This window comes from Chamaea fasciata, unplaced genomic scaffold, assembly GCF_029207755.1.
Source record: "Chamaea fasciata isolate MVZ Bird 193981 ecotype frontalis unplaced genomic scaffold, bChaFas1.0.hap1 SCAF_25, whole genome shotgun sequence".
NCBI classification, from domain to species: domain Eukaryota; kingdom Metazoa; phylum Chordata; class Aves; order Passeriformes; family Sylviidae; genus Chamaea; species Chamaea fasciata.
Window position 1 is genome coordinate 4,121,317 of NW_027094110.1, and position 15,382 is coordinate 4,136,698.

Consider the following 15,382-nt stretch of genomic DNA (forward strand, 5'->3'; position numbering starts at 1 on the left):
ACTGCTCAAATTTGACTGCATTAGTTTAACCTGAAGAAAATTTCCCTGTTAAAAAACTTCAAGTTTTTTTCCACCTCTGCTACTTCCAAGGGAAGAACATTCCCTTCCAAGCTCTTCAACTAAACAGCTGCTATCAAAGGTACTTTCCATTACCTCATGTGAAAAAATGGGTAAGTACCAACACTGAGGGGAAAAAACCAGGATTAGGTGCTTTTCCCTAACATATTGGAATTATCAATGCAACAGAAACAAAATGCCTCTGAATTAAGCAGCTGCACGTTTCCACCTTTTCTGATCAATTGCTCAAAACAGTCACTTACAAAGTCTTGTCTTTACAATAAATAAACCTCATGCTTCTGAAACATAATTTTTTAACAACAGGGTAAACTCAAGGTCTCAGAACACCTTGGCAATGTTTTCCCAATATTCAAATCGGCAGAAAATTCCTGCAATTAATGAAGCATCCTGTAAGCTGCATTCGAAGCAACTTACATTACCTCCCAAAGAAAATGGAAAAGAAAGTCGTGTTGTCCTCTGCCACAATCCAGAAGATTACAATCCAACAGGAAAAGACTGTCTGGATTGTCATCAAACTCACAGCAAGACAGTTTTTTTTTTTTAATTTACATGATTCACGATCATGATAACAGGGATTCAGACAAAGAACATCATTCACAACAAAAACAACTCCACTCCTGTTAATTCAGTTTGTATTAGCAACAGACAGTCTCTTCAGTCTCAGCGTTGGAATTTTGCTTTGTCTAAGAACAGTCTAAAGTTCTTGCAGCAGCACAAGATTTTAAATACTATAATACAAAAAAAAGTAGCATTCCTAATGCCAAAAGACAACAAAACTTTAAATATTTGGGAGCTGCTGATTTTCTGAAATATTTTCATTAAGTTCAAACTCATATTTCCACTTGAAGGAGAAATGAAAAACCACATTCAGCTTGTACGGCTAAAATTTTGCTGCAGCTCTTGCTACAGCCAAAATACTTTTCTTTTTTCAGTATTGTACTTCCAGCTTCCCAAGCGTGTGGACTGAGAACTACCCAAATTAGAGGAATCACACAGCATCAGGCTGCTAAAAGAATTGTCAGCTTTCTACTGAATCCCCAATAATCCCCACCATGGCAGGGGTGGAATCTTTAAGGTTTCTTCCAACCCAAAACCATTCTGGAATTCTATGACTGAAACTCTGACCACTGGACCATGGAGCTACTGAAATTCCCCCTCCTTTAGTGAGAACTGTTGGGATTTCAGTAAGAAAACAAGGGATTAAAATCAGTTCTTTTTCCACTTGGCATGATTCTCCACAAAATCTCAGCTGTACTTCAGGCAGACAAAGCAGTGCCTTAATCACCTGTAATTCACACCTGCACACAGAACCATATGGGAAGAATATTCTGCAAGAAAAAGGCACATTAATAACAACGAATTCTCCTTCTGGAAGAGCACAGGTAAGTAGGACAAGATCCACCAGTTAATCCATTAGCAACATGCTCAAAACAGATGGAAAGAAACCAACTAGACCAAGTTAGTGAATATGTCCCAGGAGAGCACCCCGTGTGACAAGGGAGTCATCCAGGATATTTATGATCAAGCCTATGAAAGAACACAGCAGGAATATTTGAGGGTGTTAATATTTTAATAATAGTAATAATTTCAAAAGTGAAAGTTCTCCACAGGCTGCTGTAGCAGCCTGAGAATAATCACTGTTCTGAGAAAAACAACAGCAAATTCAGTGTCACACCTTTGCAGAGAAGAGTTAAGGAAAAGCAGTGGTGCAGTGGTTGATAAATATGTGTTAGCCCCAGATTCTCTATCGTACCAGTGAAAAATATTTGTTCACACATTGCAGCAACTACATGACAGAGCTGCTAGAGAGCAGGAGTTTGGAATGTGTCTTAAACTGTCCCAACTCTTTTTCTAGCAGAGGCAAACCCAGCATTTCTTTTTACCTGGAATAAGGCAACTTTTAACCAACTAAACCCAAACCATTTTTCCCCTCTGACCTAGAATATACTAATGTAAGAGGCAAAATTTAGACTTTCCTTTACAAAATTCCCCTGAAGACTGTTGCACAATCAAATATGCCCTTTCAGAAAATTACCTCACCCGTGACTCACTCTATCACTTTTGTTTCTTTTACAGGACCAGGTGTTCAGGGCTGCAGAAATTTCCATTCAAGTCCTGAACACAGTGACAGCACTGGGAAGTGGAGGCAAATGAACACCTGAAGCACACCAAACCTCCTCAGCCCATCTTGGTTTCAATTTGATCTTAAGAGACTTGAAGAAACTCAACCAACTGACCAAGTTTCCATCACTCCACACAGGTTCTCCTTTGCAAGGGATGGTTTCAGTCCAACAAGGAGTAAATGCAGCAGAATTTCCAACACAACTGGTTCACATCAATGTCACTTCATCCTCTGAGACAGCACAGCACAGGAGTTAAGACATGGGAATATTTGTACCTGTGTTCTTTGTGCTCCAGTAACTGACAGTCTCTGCATGTCAACCTGTCACAGGTTTCACAGAAAAGTTTTAACTGCTCTTGTTTGTGGACAGGGCAGAAAACAGGACGTTGACCAGATGCTCCCACGGCCTCTGTTTTTAAAAATAAACCATTTGTGCATTTTAAAATAAAATTTAGACAACCTGAAGAGCAAAACAACCAACTTCCAGTAACAACCAAGAGCTTGCAAAGGCACTTCCAGATCTGTTCTCATGCCACAGTCACTGTGAGCACATCAGGTCAGGGGTTGGACTTGATGATCTCAGAGGTCTTTCCCAACCTTCATGACTCTGTGATTTACGGTGCCACAAGTTAATAGCTGTTTTCACCTCATTCATTCAAGGAGAAGGAGGAATTCCTTTTTTCTCCTCACCCAAAAGGTCCTGTAAAACTGCACACAAACACCAGCACGGTGTGTATGTATTTATAATTTCATTTCATAAGATTTCACCTCTGACACACTGAAGGATGGGTCAAACCTCTCAAACCTTTTCACTTTTTACCCCCTGGGTTTTCTAGGTTATCCCTTCAAACACTTCCACGCCTCATTTAGTCAAACACAACTGAAGTGGGAACTGCAAAGCAAATGTTGCCTGTGTTAAAAGTTACTTAAACCCCCAAATAACAAATAATGGTAAAAAAAAATAGTTTTGGGTTTACTAAACAAGTGCTGCAGTGTTCTGAAGATATTTTGAGCTTAGCAAAGAGGAAAGCAGCCTTTGGAAGGTACAGCAGGTAGGGTTTAAAACATTTCCCTCACTCTCTAACGTTTCTGAAGCTGGTTATATCATGCAAGTTATTGTGAAGAAAGAGCTGATGAACCTACAGCTGCCACTCACTGAGAGAAATTTAAAGTCTCCAGGGCACATCTTTGAGTCTAAGAAGAAAAAAACCAACAATGACCAGCCCTTCCCCACAATCCCAACAAATGAAATTTCTGACAGAAAGTTTATTTTATTGGAACAGTCACTTTTCAGCCCCTTCCCAGCAGGTATCAAAGCTGAGCTGTAATATCACACTCAAAGTCACAATTAAGCATTCCTTGTAAAATCATCAGTAATTCTTTCTTGGTGCCTATAATTAGATTGAATTTAAGGGTTTCTCGTCTATGAGGCTTAATACATTTAATCTTAAATGGATAATATTTCTTATTAGAAATATTCATTAAGACATAAAGAGAAGCCTCTCCAAGATTAGGTTTATTTGATAGGGCAAATGAAATAAGATCCTTGTCTAAAAGAACTAAGCTCAACAGCAAACTTTTTAACTATTACACAATCTTCAGAAAGAAAAGTAGTGTTTGTTCCTTTGAAAGGATACAACAAAACAATTATAAAGATCTTAATTCATTTTAAATGAATTTAAATGAAGAGAGCAAAGTGTCAAGATCGCTCTTCCTCAATATGATCATTCTTCAGACACATCCAGACTGTGGAGAACCTACAAGTCTTTAAATCAGAACTTTTAACCCATTTACAAAAAGAATTTTCTAAGCTAAAATCCAGATACCCTGGACCTGTTTGGAGAATATTTTCCACATTACCTCAACAGGCTACAAATGATAAAATCCAGATAAGCCTGGACCTGCTCTGAGATTATTCCCCACATTACCTCAATAGGCTACAAATGACACACGAACAAACAACAGTTTAAGAATTTACTTCTAATAAGGCTGCACACCTAAACAAACCCTACACACACTTCACATATTAAATTTTGCTGGCTGAGAGATTAAACCTAAAATAGATTCAAATTCTACATCTACTCAGCAATATCAATACAAAGTAACACCATATATTGAAGGTAACTATAAACATACACACACATGTCTACAGGGAGGACTAGAATTGCTTCTTATAACAAAATACAACAAAATGTTTTAGATATTTTTTTAATTTCATTTAAATTCTTTGGGCAATCATCAATATGCCACTGCTCTCCAAATTCCAACCCCGCCATTTAGTTTCTTGTTCTACTAAACAGAAAGAGGATTAAGAATCCTAAACCCTTTCCAAAGGCATTGGACAAAATGCACAAAATATCACTGTTATAAGTTTAGTTTTTCCTCTATTTTTACAGCTACTAATTTTGCACTGGTAACTTTTTACTGTACTTTTCCCAAATCCTGGGAGAAAAACACACAGAGTTGGTTGTTACCCCCACCATCCTCTCCCTCTCTTCTAACTGATAAAGAGAAAAGGCTCTTGGACCAGGCAGGACCAAGTGATTCCCAACACTCACCTGATGACACATCCTCTTTTTTCCTGATCATGTGATCTTTAGTGAACTTTACTCTCTGGTGAGCTTCTATGCAGGTCTTACACAGCCACTCCCCACACTCCACACAGAAACCCACGGCGCTGGCATTGTCCTCACAGCTGGTACACACCTGCAGGGGAAAAGGCACCAGCATCATCCTGGGGAGCACTGACAGCCCCAGAGAGCAGAGCAGGGGTGGGGAAAAGGCATCAGAATCATCCTGGGGAGCACTGACAGCCCCAGAGAGCAGAGCAGGGGTGGGGAAAAGGCATCAGAATCATCCTGGGGAGCACTGACAGCCCCAGAGAGCAGAGCAGGGGTGGGGAAAAGGCATCAGAATCATCCTGGGGAGCACTGACAGCCCCAGAGAGCAGAGCAGGGGTGGGGAAAAGGCACCAGAATCATCCTGGGGAGCACTGACAGCCCCAGAGAGCACAGGAGGGGTGGGGGGAAAGCCACCAGAATTGTTCTGGGGAGCACTGATGTCCCAGAAATCAGAGCAGGGTTGGGGAAAAGGCACCAGAATCATCCTGGGGAGCACTGACAGCCCCAGAGAGCACAGGAGGGGTGGGGAAAAGGCATCACAATCATCCTGGGGAGCACTGACAGCCCCAGAGAGCACAGGAGGGGTGGAGAAAAGGCATCACAATCATCCTGGGGAGCACTGACAGCCCCAGAGAACACAGGAGGGGTGGAGAAAAGGCACCAGAATCATCCTGGGGAGCACTGACAGCCCCAGAGAGCAGAGCAGGGGTGGGGAAAAGGCATCAGAATCATCCTGGGGAGCACTGACAGCCCCAGAGAACACAGGACGGGTGGAGAAAAGGCATCACAATCATCCTGGGGAGCACTGGTAGGTCCAGAGAGCACAGGAGGGGTGGGGGAAAAGCCACCAGAATTGTTCTGGGGAGCACTGATGTCCCAGAAATCAGAGCAGGGTTGGGGAAAAGGCACCAGAATCATCCTGGGGAGAACTGGCAGCCCCAGAGAGCACAGGAGGGGTGGAGAAAAGGCATCACAATCATCCTGGGGAGCACTGACAGCCCCAGAGAACACAGGAGGGGTGGAGAAAAGGCATCACAATCATCCTGGGGAGCACTGACAGCCCCAGAGAGCACAGGAGGGGTGGGGAAAAGGCCCCAGAATTGTTCTGGGGAGCACTGAGAGCCCCAGAAACCAGAGGCTGGGGGAGGCAGGCTGCTCCTTACCTGTTCTGACTTCTCATCTGAGCTGCTGGGGGTCTCTGAGGTGTCCTTCACAAAGTAGTTGTCCACCAGGTCGATCTGCCGGCACTCCTGGCGGCAGATGGGGCACCGGATCACCCCCACTGAAAAACACAACATCCCACAGGCTTTGAGGGCAGCAAAACTCACAGACCAACGAGCCCAGGAGCACAAAACACACGGCACACTCCTCATTTCACCTGGGCAAAGGATTCCACTGTGACATTGCCATTAAAAACCAGCCATTACAGGCGTAGAACAGGTTTCACCCCAAAATACACTCCCTCAACAATCCCAAAAAACCCAACAAACCTCTACCAACCTAGTCGGGATAATTTCTACATCATACTCAGTTTTTCCTACATATTTCTTCCCAAAAAATCCTGTATTTTTAGCGAAGACATTTGTTGTCCCCAAGCAAATATTTAATTTTTTCCCACTGTTCATATAAGATTATGAAACTCAAGACACTTGGGGTTTTTAAATTATTTTTTACAACAGTCTGTGGTCCAGCCTGTCCCAAGACAAGCATTAAGAGGGCTATGCCCAGATAGCTGGGGTGACTTCAGTGATGCTCCTGAAAATGCCAGGGGGTGTCTCAGTGTTCTCCCAGGTAGCCCAGGAAGATTTCTAATATAATCTATTTCCATGCTCTGTTATCCTTTGTAATCACCAAATTAGTTTTAAATCCTCAGCGGAGCTGCAAAGAAGTTACTATGTGAATCAAAGTGACATTTAAAGATCTACAAACAACCCCCATAAAGGTCTGAAAGCCTATTTATAACTTAGGTAGTGGCTCACACTTCACACAAGTGTCATTTGATCTTAAATCAAATTCCTATACAATTTATTGAGAATATAATCTTCAAGAAGCTTTCCAAGCCATTGGGTGCTTTTATATACTAAAACAACTTTGAGAAGTGTAATTAAATGATGCTCAGCTCCTTTGTGGATATTCAATTAGGACAGCAGGACTTATTTCAGAGAGATTAATTACATTAGTAGTAGAGTAGTGTAATTTTTTCAAGTGCTAAAATTAATGATGGCTTCAGAACACAGGAGATTCACAGCAGAGCAACAACAATCCAACTAAAAATCCCCCATCTCACCAAACCAAACACATCTCAAGAGCAGGATATGAAAAATAACCAGCACTGCAGCAGCTACACATAAAAGAGCTTTCACACACAGCGAAACCTTCCCCACATGCAGAACTTTGAGGTTTTCTTACAACTGAGAGACAAAATTCTTTAGGGAATACCAGGTGAAAGCCATCCAGCATACTTACAGAACAAAAATTTCAGATATTTACCATTAAAACTACTCCATCCAAACCAAACTAAAGCTAAACTCGATTTTTAGGGCTGCCTTGGGTCAAGCACACAAAATATTTCAGGAAAACAACAAAACAGAAGATGCTCAAGATCTGTAATCACCAGGCAACAGCAAGTCAAATTCACAGATGAAAACCCCTTCCTGTAAGGGAAATTTTGGGTTTTGGCAAAAAAAAAAAAAATAAAGGCAAATACTGGCTACTTTAAAACTAATTGACTGGGTTTAAGGTAGCCAAACCAATAAAAGTGTCGGTAAAATCAAGTCTTTTGATCCAAGTGAGAGCCCCCAGGCTGGATTCTGCCCAGGGGAAATTCCCCCTTGTCCCCTGCCCCTGTCAGAGAGGACACAGGGGACGGGCAGTCCCAGGTCCTGCTCTCACAGCCCAACACCCGATTTCTGCACCTCCACACCGAAATAAAACCTGCACACAAAGATCCCCCAGTGTTCTGCACACACCTCAGGAGATCAAAACCTGAAACGGGGCTTGGCAATTCCCATTTAGCACATTGCACTCCTTTTTCACGTCTCAACACCCTTTATTTCTAACAGCAGCTTTTCAATAATATATGAGCCACTAAACACCTCATATCCTGGTCTTTTAATCTAATAAAAACCAAATTACTGCAGAGCCATTTGTACTAGAAACCGAATGTACTGAAAAGATACAGATGTGGCTAATTTTGTGAGGCAGGAGGGAAAAGTAGAGAAAACCACACTGAAATAGCATTGACATAGAAAAAAGAAAATCCTAGCTGTCAAAACTTGAGATAATCTGTGAGCTAACAAAGTTTATTGCAAACATTTAGTGAGAATGTATTTTAGGACAAACTAAGGTTCAAATGTTTATAGAACCTCTGAGAAAAACAAGTTTTCACTGTCAGTTTCAATTTTAAAAAAACCCCTTATATAAGAAAATAAAAGTAAATATAAAAGTATCATCCCATTTATACTCCAGCAGAACTCACGACGTTGTTTTTCTGCCTCAAACAAATCAAACACATTAGTCCTGGTACCAACGTTCCCACTGTAACTCTGCCTTCCAAAAGCATCAGCACATAGTAAAATCTGCTGTTTAAAGATCAATCTTATCTCTCAAATCCCAGCTGAATTAGAATAAGACACATTCGCACAAATTCTGAAGGTCAGGCTGGTTTATGATCTCCCTCAAGCCTAATTATTACCATTGAGATTTCTTATGTCCTCAGAGACGGCTTCACGTTATTTTGGAGCTGTCAGTCGTTGCTCCAGAGGTCAAGAGCAGCACTGAGGCAAAGGGCTGAGAAAAGGGAAGTTTCTGTCAGGAAGTTCTGACCACACCACGTGAAACTCTGCACTGAGGGGCTGAAACACTTTGTGCAGCAGTTCCTTTGAGCCTTCCACAACGCTGCCACCAAAATCCTGCCCTCAGCATTAGCTACAGGAACACAGTCGTGCTTCAGGGCCTGAAAAAAGAACAACTCAGCACCTGCAAACTTCACCAGGCACCCAGAGATGCTCCTGCGGGTATCAGTACTTCCAGAAGAAACTCAGGGAGAATCATCCTTTGGAGCTGAAAGGCCACAAGAAATGATGAACTATTTTACAAGAGCTGCAGGAAACAGCAGTGAGCTTTCAAACCTCTTTAGTTGTACTTCAGAGGATCCACACCCCCCATTTTTCCACTTGTTTCTACCACACACCTCGAGTGTGTAAGACCTGTAACAACCACGAGCACAAATACTCATTACCCGCCCTCCACAGGCCTCTCTGCACCACATTTCCCTTCCTTTATGTCCCATTCCCAATTAATGATGCAGCTCAGATCAGATCCTGCTTCTGGTCCCGCACTTCTGCAGAGCAGCAGAAATATTTCCAATCTCACACATTCCCTGTCCCCCATCTGCTGCTGCACACAACAAATGGGGTTTGGTTTTTCCTTTCACCCCGCAGGGCTGGCTGAAGGGAGAAGCAGGAATAGTTTCCTATCTGGAAATGTGGATTGTGAGTCTCCAGTGCAGCAGGCAGGACGAGCCTGGCGCTGCCGACCCTGCCCAAAGGGACGTGGGCTTCATCTTCTCACCTGAGCCAGAGCTTCCCAGCTCTGATTCAGGGAGGAAATTTGCTCCCAGATTCCTTGTGCCACACTCCCATGGAGGCTCCTGAGACAGAGAGAGACTTTCAGGAGCAGAGAACCCAACACAAAGCACTGAGAGAAACACAGGAATGTGGCCAGGGATGGATCCCCAGGAGCTACAGGGAGCTGCCCCTGGGAGCAGCTCTCCCCACACACTGATGGGAGCTGGGACAGAGCCCACAGCGATGGAAATGGGAATTCTGGCCCAGCCCAAAATGATCCCTGTCCTGGGAAAAGCTGCTCCTGCCCCAGTGGGAGCCCAGGGAACTGCTGGCTGGAACCAAGGACACAACAAGAACCTTCCCGGAGGCTCCAGCTGTGCTGAGCCAGGAGCTGCCCTCACCACAAACACCCCAGGAGGTTCTGTCCCAGCAGGGAGATGCCAGCACACAGATCCCACTGCCAGTTACACAACTGCAGGCACATCTCCTTCCATGGCACATCAGACCTCCTGATTTGCCAAAGACTTTAAGAACACTAATGAGAGCAGCATCTCTGTAATCCTTTTAACTGCTTAAGGTGTAGATAGAGCACACCGGACTGAGACCACACACATCAAAGCACGTCAGGGAGCGCGACTCAAGTAAACTGAGGAGGAAAGTTGATTTTGTTTTCCTAAAAACAGAAAGGCTGCTAAAAGCCCTGCATCATAATCCAGCAGCAAATCACTATGGAACACTGTAAAAACCTTTCAGACTTCAAGCGCAAGTTGTTTTTAATCTGCCACTCCCAACTCACACCTAAAGCTGCAACACAAGTTTTTTCTTAATTGGAACTCAGAACTCTGTGAATACCTTTTATATATTTAGGTTTAACACTTCCCAAGGGTAACTGTGTTCCTCTGAATGCATCTCAAAACATGTAATTTTTCCAACAGGTTTCATCTTGAACTAGTTTCAACAGACAAATATTAAAAACCTGTGTAGAAATTGCTTTCTCCAGGCTGACATATCAATACCAACGATACTAAAATACTGCCAGATTTCAAGGATGCTTGAGAGCTACAGTGAAGGAAGGGGAAAGGTTGGTTTCTCTGTGTTTCCAGTCTTGTAGGATGAAAACAGAGACACTCCAGTGAAAGTTCATGCCAAGTCTTTGGCTACTGTCCCCACTCCAGCCTGATATTCAGGAATCAGCGTGTGTTCAACTCATACCCATTGCTTTTGCACAAGAAAAAAAAAAAAAAGAGGAAATTTCTGAATCTTCTTTGTTCCCTGCCCACCCTTCTGGGCATTTCCTTCTGGAATTCCCTCAGATGTTTCAGAGACCAGCTCTACAACAACAAGGCTTCCTGAGCCAGGAAGAATCAACCTGTTCCCCCACCAAACCCACCTACAACCATCCTTTCAGTCGGGTTTTTTAGGTTTTGTTTACAAACACCACAGAAATCTCCTGGGAGAGAAGGGGGAGGTGGGGTGAAAGGAAAGGGGAACACACAAGGAGCCACGGAAACTCATCTACTGCCTAAAACCACCACAGGAGCTAAAGGAAAAGAAGGAACTTCTGCAAGAAGCACCACACTGAGGGCTCCACGTTCACTTTTTGGCTTCAAGTCCAAGCTGACTTCAATCACCTTAAAATAAACACATCACAGCCCAACCCCAGTGAAATCTCACAGAGAACAAAAAGCAATAATGGAATAATTAAGAGAGTTATTGATCTGAGCGAGGATGGCATGGGTCTGGTGAGATCATGGACATGAACAAGGGAGGGCAGAGAATGCAAGTGCACATAATGCAAGAGATCCAAAAATCACTTTGCACCTCAGCAGCACCCAATCGATCTTTTCCACCTCTGGGACAACACAGGGAGTCTTTCCAGCAGTTCAAATTTATAAATTCAAAGTTTATTCAAACGCTGACCCCAAACACTTGTGTCCCTAAACACCTCTACTTACATACTAAAATTCCTATTTTCGTAAGCTCCAACTCCTTTAACATCAGCTCTGATGTGTAGCAGAAAAATCTGTATCAGTTTTTCAGCTGCTTCGTAACATGCTGAGTACTGAAACGATAAAAACATGGGGATAAAGGAGTAACTCTGACCTCCCTTAACACGCTCAAATAAACTGTTTAAAGTGTGTTATGGACAACAAGTGGAACAGGAGCCAGCAGCAAGAGAGCGGTGTGTCCCAGGCTGCAGCAGCAGGACGAGGACAGCCATCCCTGCTCCTGCTCTCCAGGACACCACCCTGGGCCAGGACAGGGCTCCCAGTATGGGACACACTCCCAGACTGGGGCACAGCCAGCACTGGTGCCCCAAGAGCTCCAGGACAGAGAACACAGGGTGTGAGGAGAGGGGCAGAGCCAGGGGACAGCAAAGGGACAGCCAGTGCGGGCAGGAATCAAGGAATTTCTATTCCCCACGGCCCCAGGAGGACGGGCCAACCCTGCTCATCCCAGCAGCCACCACACAGCTGGAGCAGGCTCCCAGGAACCTGCTGTCACCTCCTGTCCCCTCCTGTCACCAGACCGGCTCTGGGCCAGGGGCGGGGCCGGGCACACCTGGCCCTGCCACCCCAACCACGTTTGTGCCAAAGGATGGCCTCAAACTCTGCTGATACCTGTGAGACATCAACGAGCACCAGCCTAAACCTCCATCACATCATCCCCTGCCCAGCAACCTCCCAAATCCCATTTCTGTCGAGCAAGCAGCTCCATCTGAGACATCTGGCTCCACACACAGGCTTGGCTTAGGTGGCAACACCAGACTGACTCCCCCCACTGAAATAATGACTGCAAGATAATTAAAGTCCAGGCAGATGTTTACGCTGTTACAAAGACAATGAAAAATGAAACTTCCCAGGTCAGGAAATATTTGCAGGCACTTGTGCAATCCAGTAACTCCGGCTTCCGTCCTGGGCTCGGGCTTGGCAGGGAATTCCTCTCAGGAGTGAATCCCTGCCAGCTCCCATTTATTGCCTGAGAACTCCACTAGCACTTACTCCATGTGCACAATATTTACTTCTCTCAGAGCTGCAAGGGTCCAAGCAGATTTCTGCACAGCCATACATCAAAAGCCTGCTCTAATTTCAGTGATCAGACCTTGAAACAAAGCCTCACAGGTCAAGGGAGCAACACTATCAGATGGTAATCTGTCAGAATAAAAATACATTAAGAAAAAAAAAAAAATTAACAGCTTTCAAGGCTCACTCCTAACTCAGCTTTTTGTTTTTTGAACAGTCCTTGCTTAAATCACAATTATCACACACTGAACTGACAATACATTATATTTAATAAGAAAAAAAAAAATTACAGCTGCCACAGATATTAATTCTCATAAAAATAACACATGCTCTCAGATGGAAATATTTTACAATACACTATTAATTTAGACTGAAAATTAAGTTTCACAGCAAGATTTTTAGTAAGTCCAGGATATGAACTGAACATTTTCCAGGACTCATGCTGGGCTCCAGCATATATTCATGAACCTCACTTATTAACACAGGAGAAAAGTAAAGAATCGAGAGAGTTCAGGTGATGTCTACTCCCATCCAGTTTAATAAAACTTAAGATGCTGCATTTACACAGCTGAAACAGCCTTATTTGATGCAGGAATTTTCATTCTTCTAGACTGAAAGTACAGTAACTGCCGCCAAACTCAGTGTAAGGGACATGTCACATCCTCTTACGCATCAGACCTTTTATGTCCTCCTTTCACAAAGCAAATTAAAAAAACCAAACAAACTTTAGGTGTGATTAATGCAACGCAGCAGCACTGGGCACACGAGCTGAACTCAGCGCATCAAACCAGTTTATGGCAGCACACATCACAGCTCTGGGGGGCAAATGTGCTGCTGTTCCTCAGTTTGCACACACACAACCAACCGTGGAGCTTTTTCAGCTCGTTTGGTTTTCCAGCCTAATCGTGACTGTGACATTCCCAAGGAGCTGGGAGAGCCCCACGCCCTCTCTGCTGAGATAATCTTCTTACAAGAGATTGTAAATATCTCATCCAGGCAGTGAAACCACAAAACAACCTCTCCTACACGAGCAGGAGCAGCAGTGGGTGCAGGAAAATTTGTTCTACAGTATCTGTTACAGTCTGAAATCTCTAACTCAGAAATCAGCTTCTTTTGGTTGTTGTTGTTTTTTCAGGATACTGTGATACCAATGCAGGCATTTTCTTGTAACCTGTTCAACCTGAAAGGTGGAGTCCAGCTGGACAGCTGAAACACCAACACCAAATCATCTATCCACCAAATCAAATGCACGTTCCCATAACTAATTAGGACATTAAACTGACTAGGAGATGCTACTTTTCATGCTAAACAAATTCATATGTTTTAAATATATAAAACGAGAATCTTCTGTTTTTTCCCTACATAAATGTAATCAAACAGCAAACCTTTTCCACCAGCAAAACAGGCATGAACCCACCAAGTGCTTGTCCTTAATACAGCAAACCAAAACTTCAGATAATTCTTCTAAGCTTTAGTCAGGGGCTCTTTAACTTTTAGGAATTGAGATGATTCTTCTGCCTTCTTTAGCAGTGGCTCTGGAGGGAGTGGGAGCCTGGCAGGGGCAGAGACGCTGATCCAGACCCAAACTCTCCCCAGGTGGGCAGAGGGAAAGGTGCTGTCACTCAGGAACTGCTCTGCAGGCACCAAACTCACATTCAGTTTCCACAGCTGTTACCCAATAAATACACGTATCTCCTGCTTTAAGCCCTGACAGCTCTCACTGAGCAAACTCTGAAACTAATTAAGAAAGCAACCAGGAAAGCATCACTTGTACTTCTCTGGTCTATGTGAAGAGATGCTGACAGATAACAGGCACACAATCCAGCAGTGAGAGCTGCAGCAAAGTGTAACTAACCTGCCTCAGGTCCAGCTACAGGTACCACTTCTCCTTAATTCTTCCTTCATGAGAAAGCACCTGCTTGCCATGAAGGAGACTTGAGAATCAGCAGAAGTGGAAGTGACACTTCACACTCTGTGACTACCAAAAGAGGGAAGGAACCTGTGTGACTAAGCACTGCGCTGCTTCTCAGGAGGCTCAGAAGGTCCATTTTCTGTCTCATTTACTGGTAACCATCTCCTGTGCCCCTGATTCCACTCTCAAGGTGCAGAGAGCTGCCCACAAAAATGCCTCTGCTGGTCCATGGGCCATCCTCAGCCGGGCTGCTGCCAGGTCCTGTGCTCATGCAGGCTGAGGTGCCACCACAGCTGGATCCACAGCTGGATCACACAGCCCTACAGGACACTCCCACAACAGCTGGGGCTGGAAGGCACCTCTGGAGATCACCCAGTCCACCCCCCTGCTGAGGCAGGGTCACCTGGAGCAGGTGACACAGGAACGTGTCCAGGTGGGTTCCTCCTCCCTGAGCAGCTGCTCCAGTGCTCTGCCACACTCCACAGAAAGAATTTCTTTCTCATTCACGTGGAACTTCTGGTATTATAATTTTTATGGCCATTGCTCCTTCTCCTGCCCGGGGCACCACTGAAAAGAGGCTGACACCATCCTCTGACCCACCCTGGAAATACTCATAGGGACTGATGGGATCCCCTCCCAGTTTTCCCTTCTCCAGACTAACCAGGCCCAGCCCTGCAGTCTCTCCTCACAAGAAAGATGCTCCAGTCCCCTGCACCTTGTCCTCATCATCTAAAACTTTTTATTGCAACAGTCCAAACATGAACTCTTTCTACACCAAAGCACAACAAGCATTCTTAATATGTGCACAAAGAGAAGTGACATTCCAGTTTGTACACAGTGGTTCTCGCACCTGTATCCTACAGATGCAGCAGGACTCAGATAATCCTGCTAATTGCTAATGAAATAAACCCTGCTTCCCAAGTTCTGTGTGTGCCACTGGTGTATCACTGGTATATCACACAGGTGCCCAGAGAAGCTGTGGCTGCCCCTGGATCTCTGGAAATGTCCAAGGCCAGGCTGGACCGGGCTTGGAGCAGCCTGGGATAGTGGAAGTTGTC

The 15,382-nt window shown here is 44.3% G+C and overlaps 1 protein-coding gene across 3 annotated transcripts in view; it reads right to left on the reverse strand.

Annotated features, from left to right (window-relative positions):
• TRIM33 (tripartite motif containing 33) overlaps positions 1 to 15,382 on the reverse strand; it is a 40,359-nt gene that overhangs the window by 23,127 nt on the left and 1,850 nt on the right. Inside the window, exons 2-4 of one of the 3 annotated variants that reach the window (XM_066204115.1) lie at positions 5,985 to 6,103; positions 4,759 to 4,906; positions 2,477 to 2,609 (exon numbers count right to left, since the gene is read on the reverse strand). In XM_066204115.1, the coding sequence (XP_066060212.1) occupies positions 2,477 to 2,609; positions 4,759 to 4,906; positions 5,985 to 6,103 (400 nt within the window). Of the gene's footprint in view, positions 1 to 2,476; positions 2,610 to 4,758; positions 4,907 to 5,984; positions 6,399 to 15,382 lie in introns of those variants that run through there. The other 2 variants (XM_066204117.1, XM_066204116.1) reach the window with 2 other exon arrangements.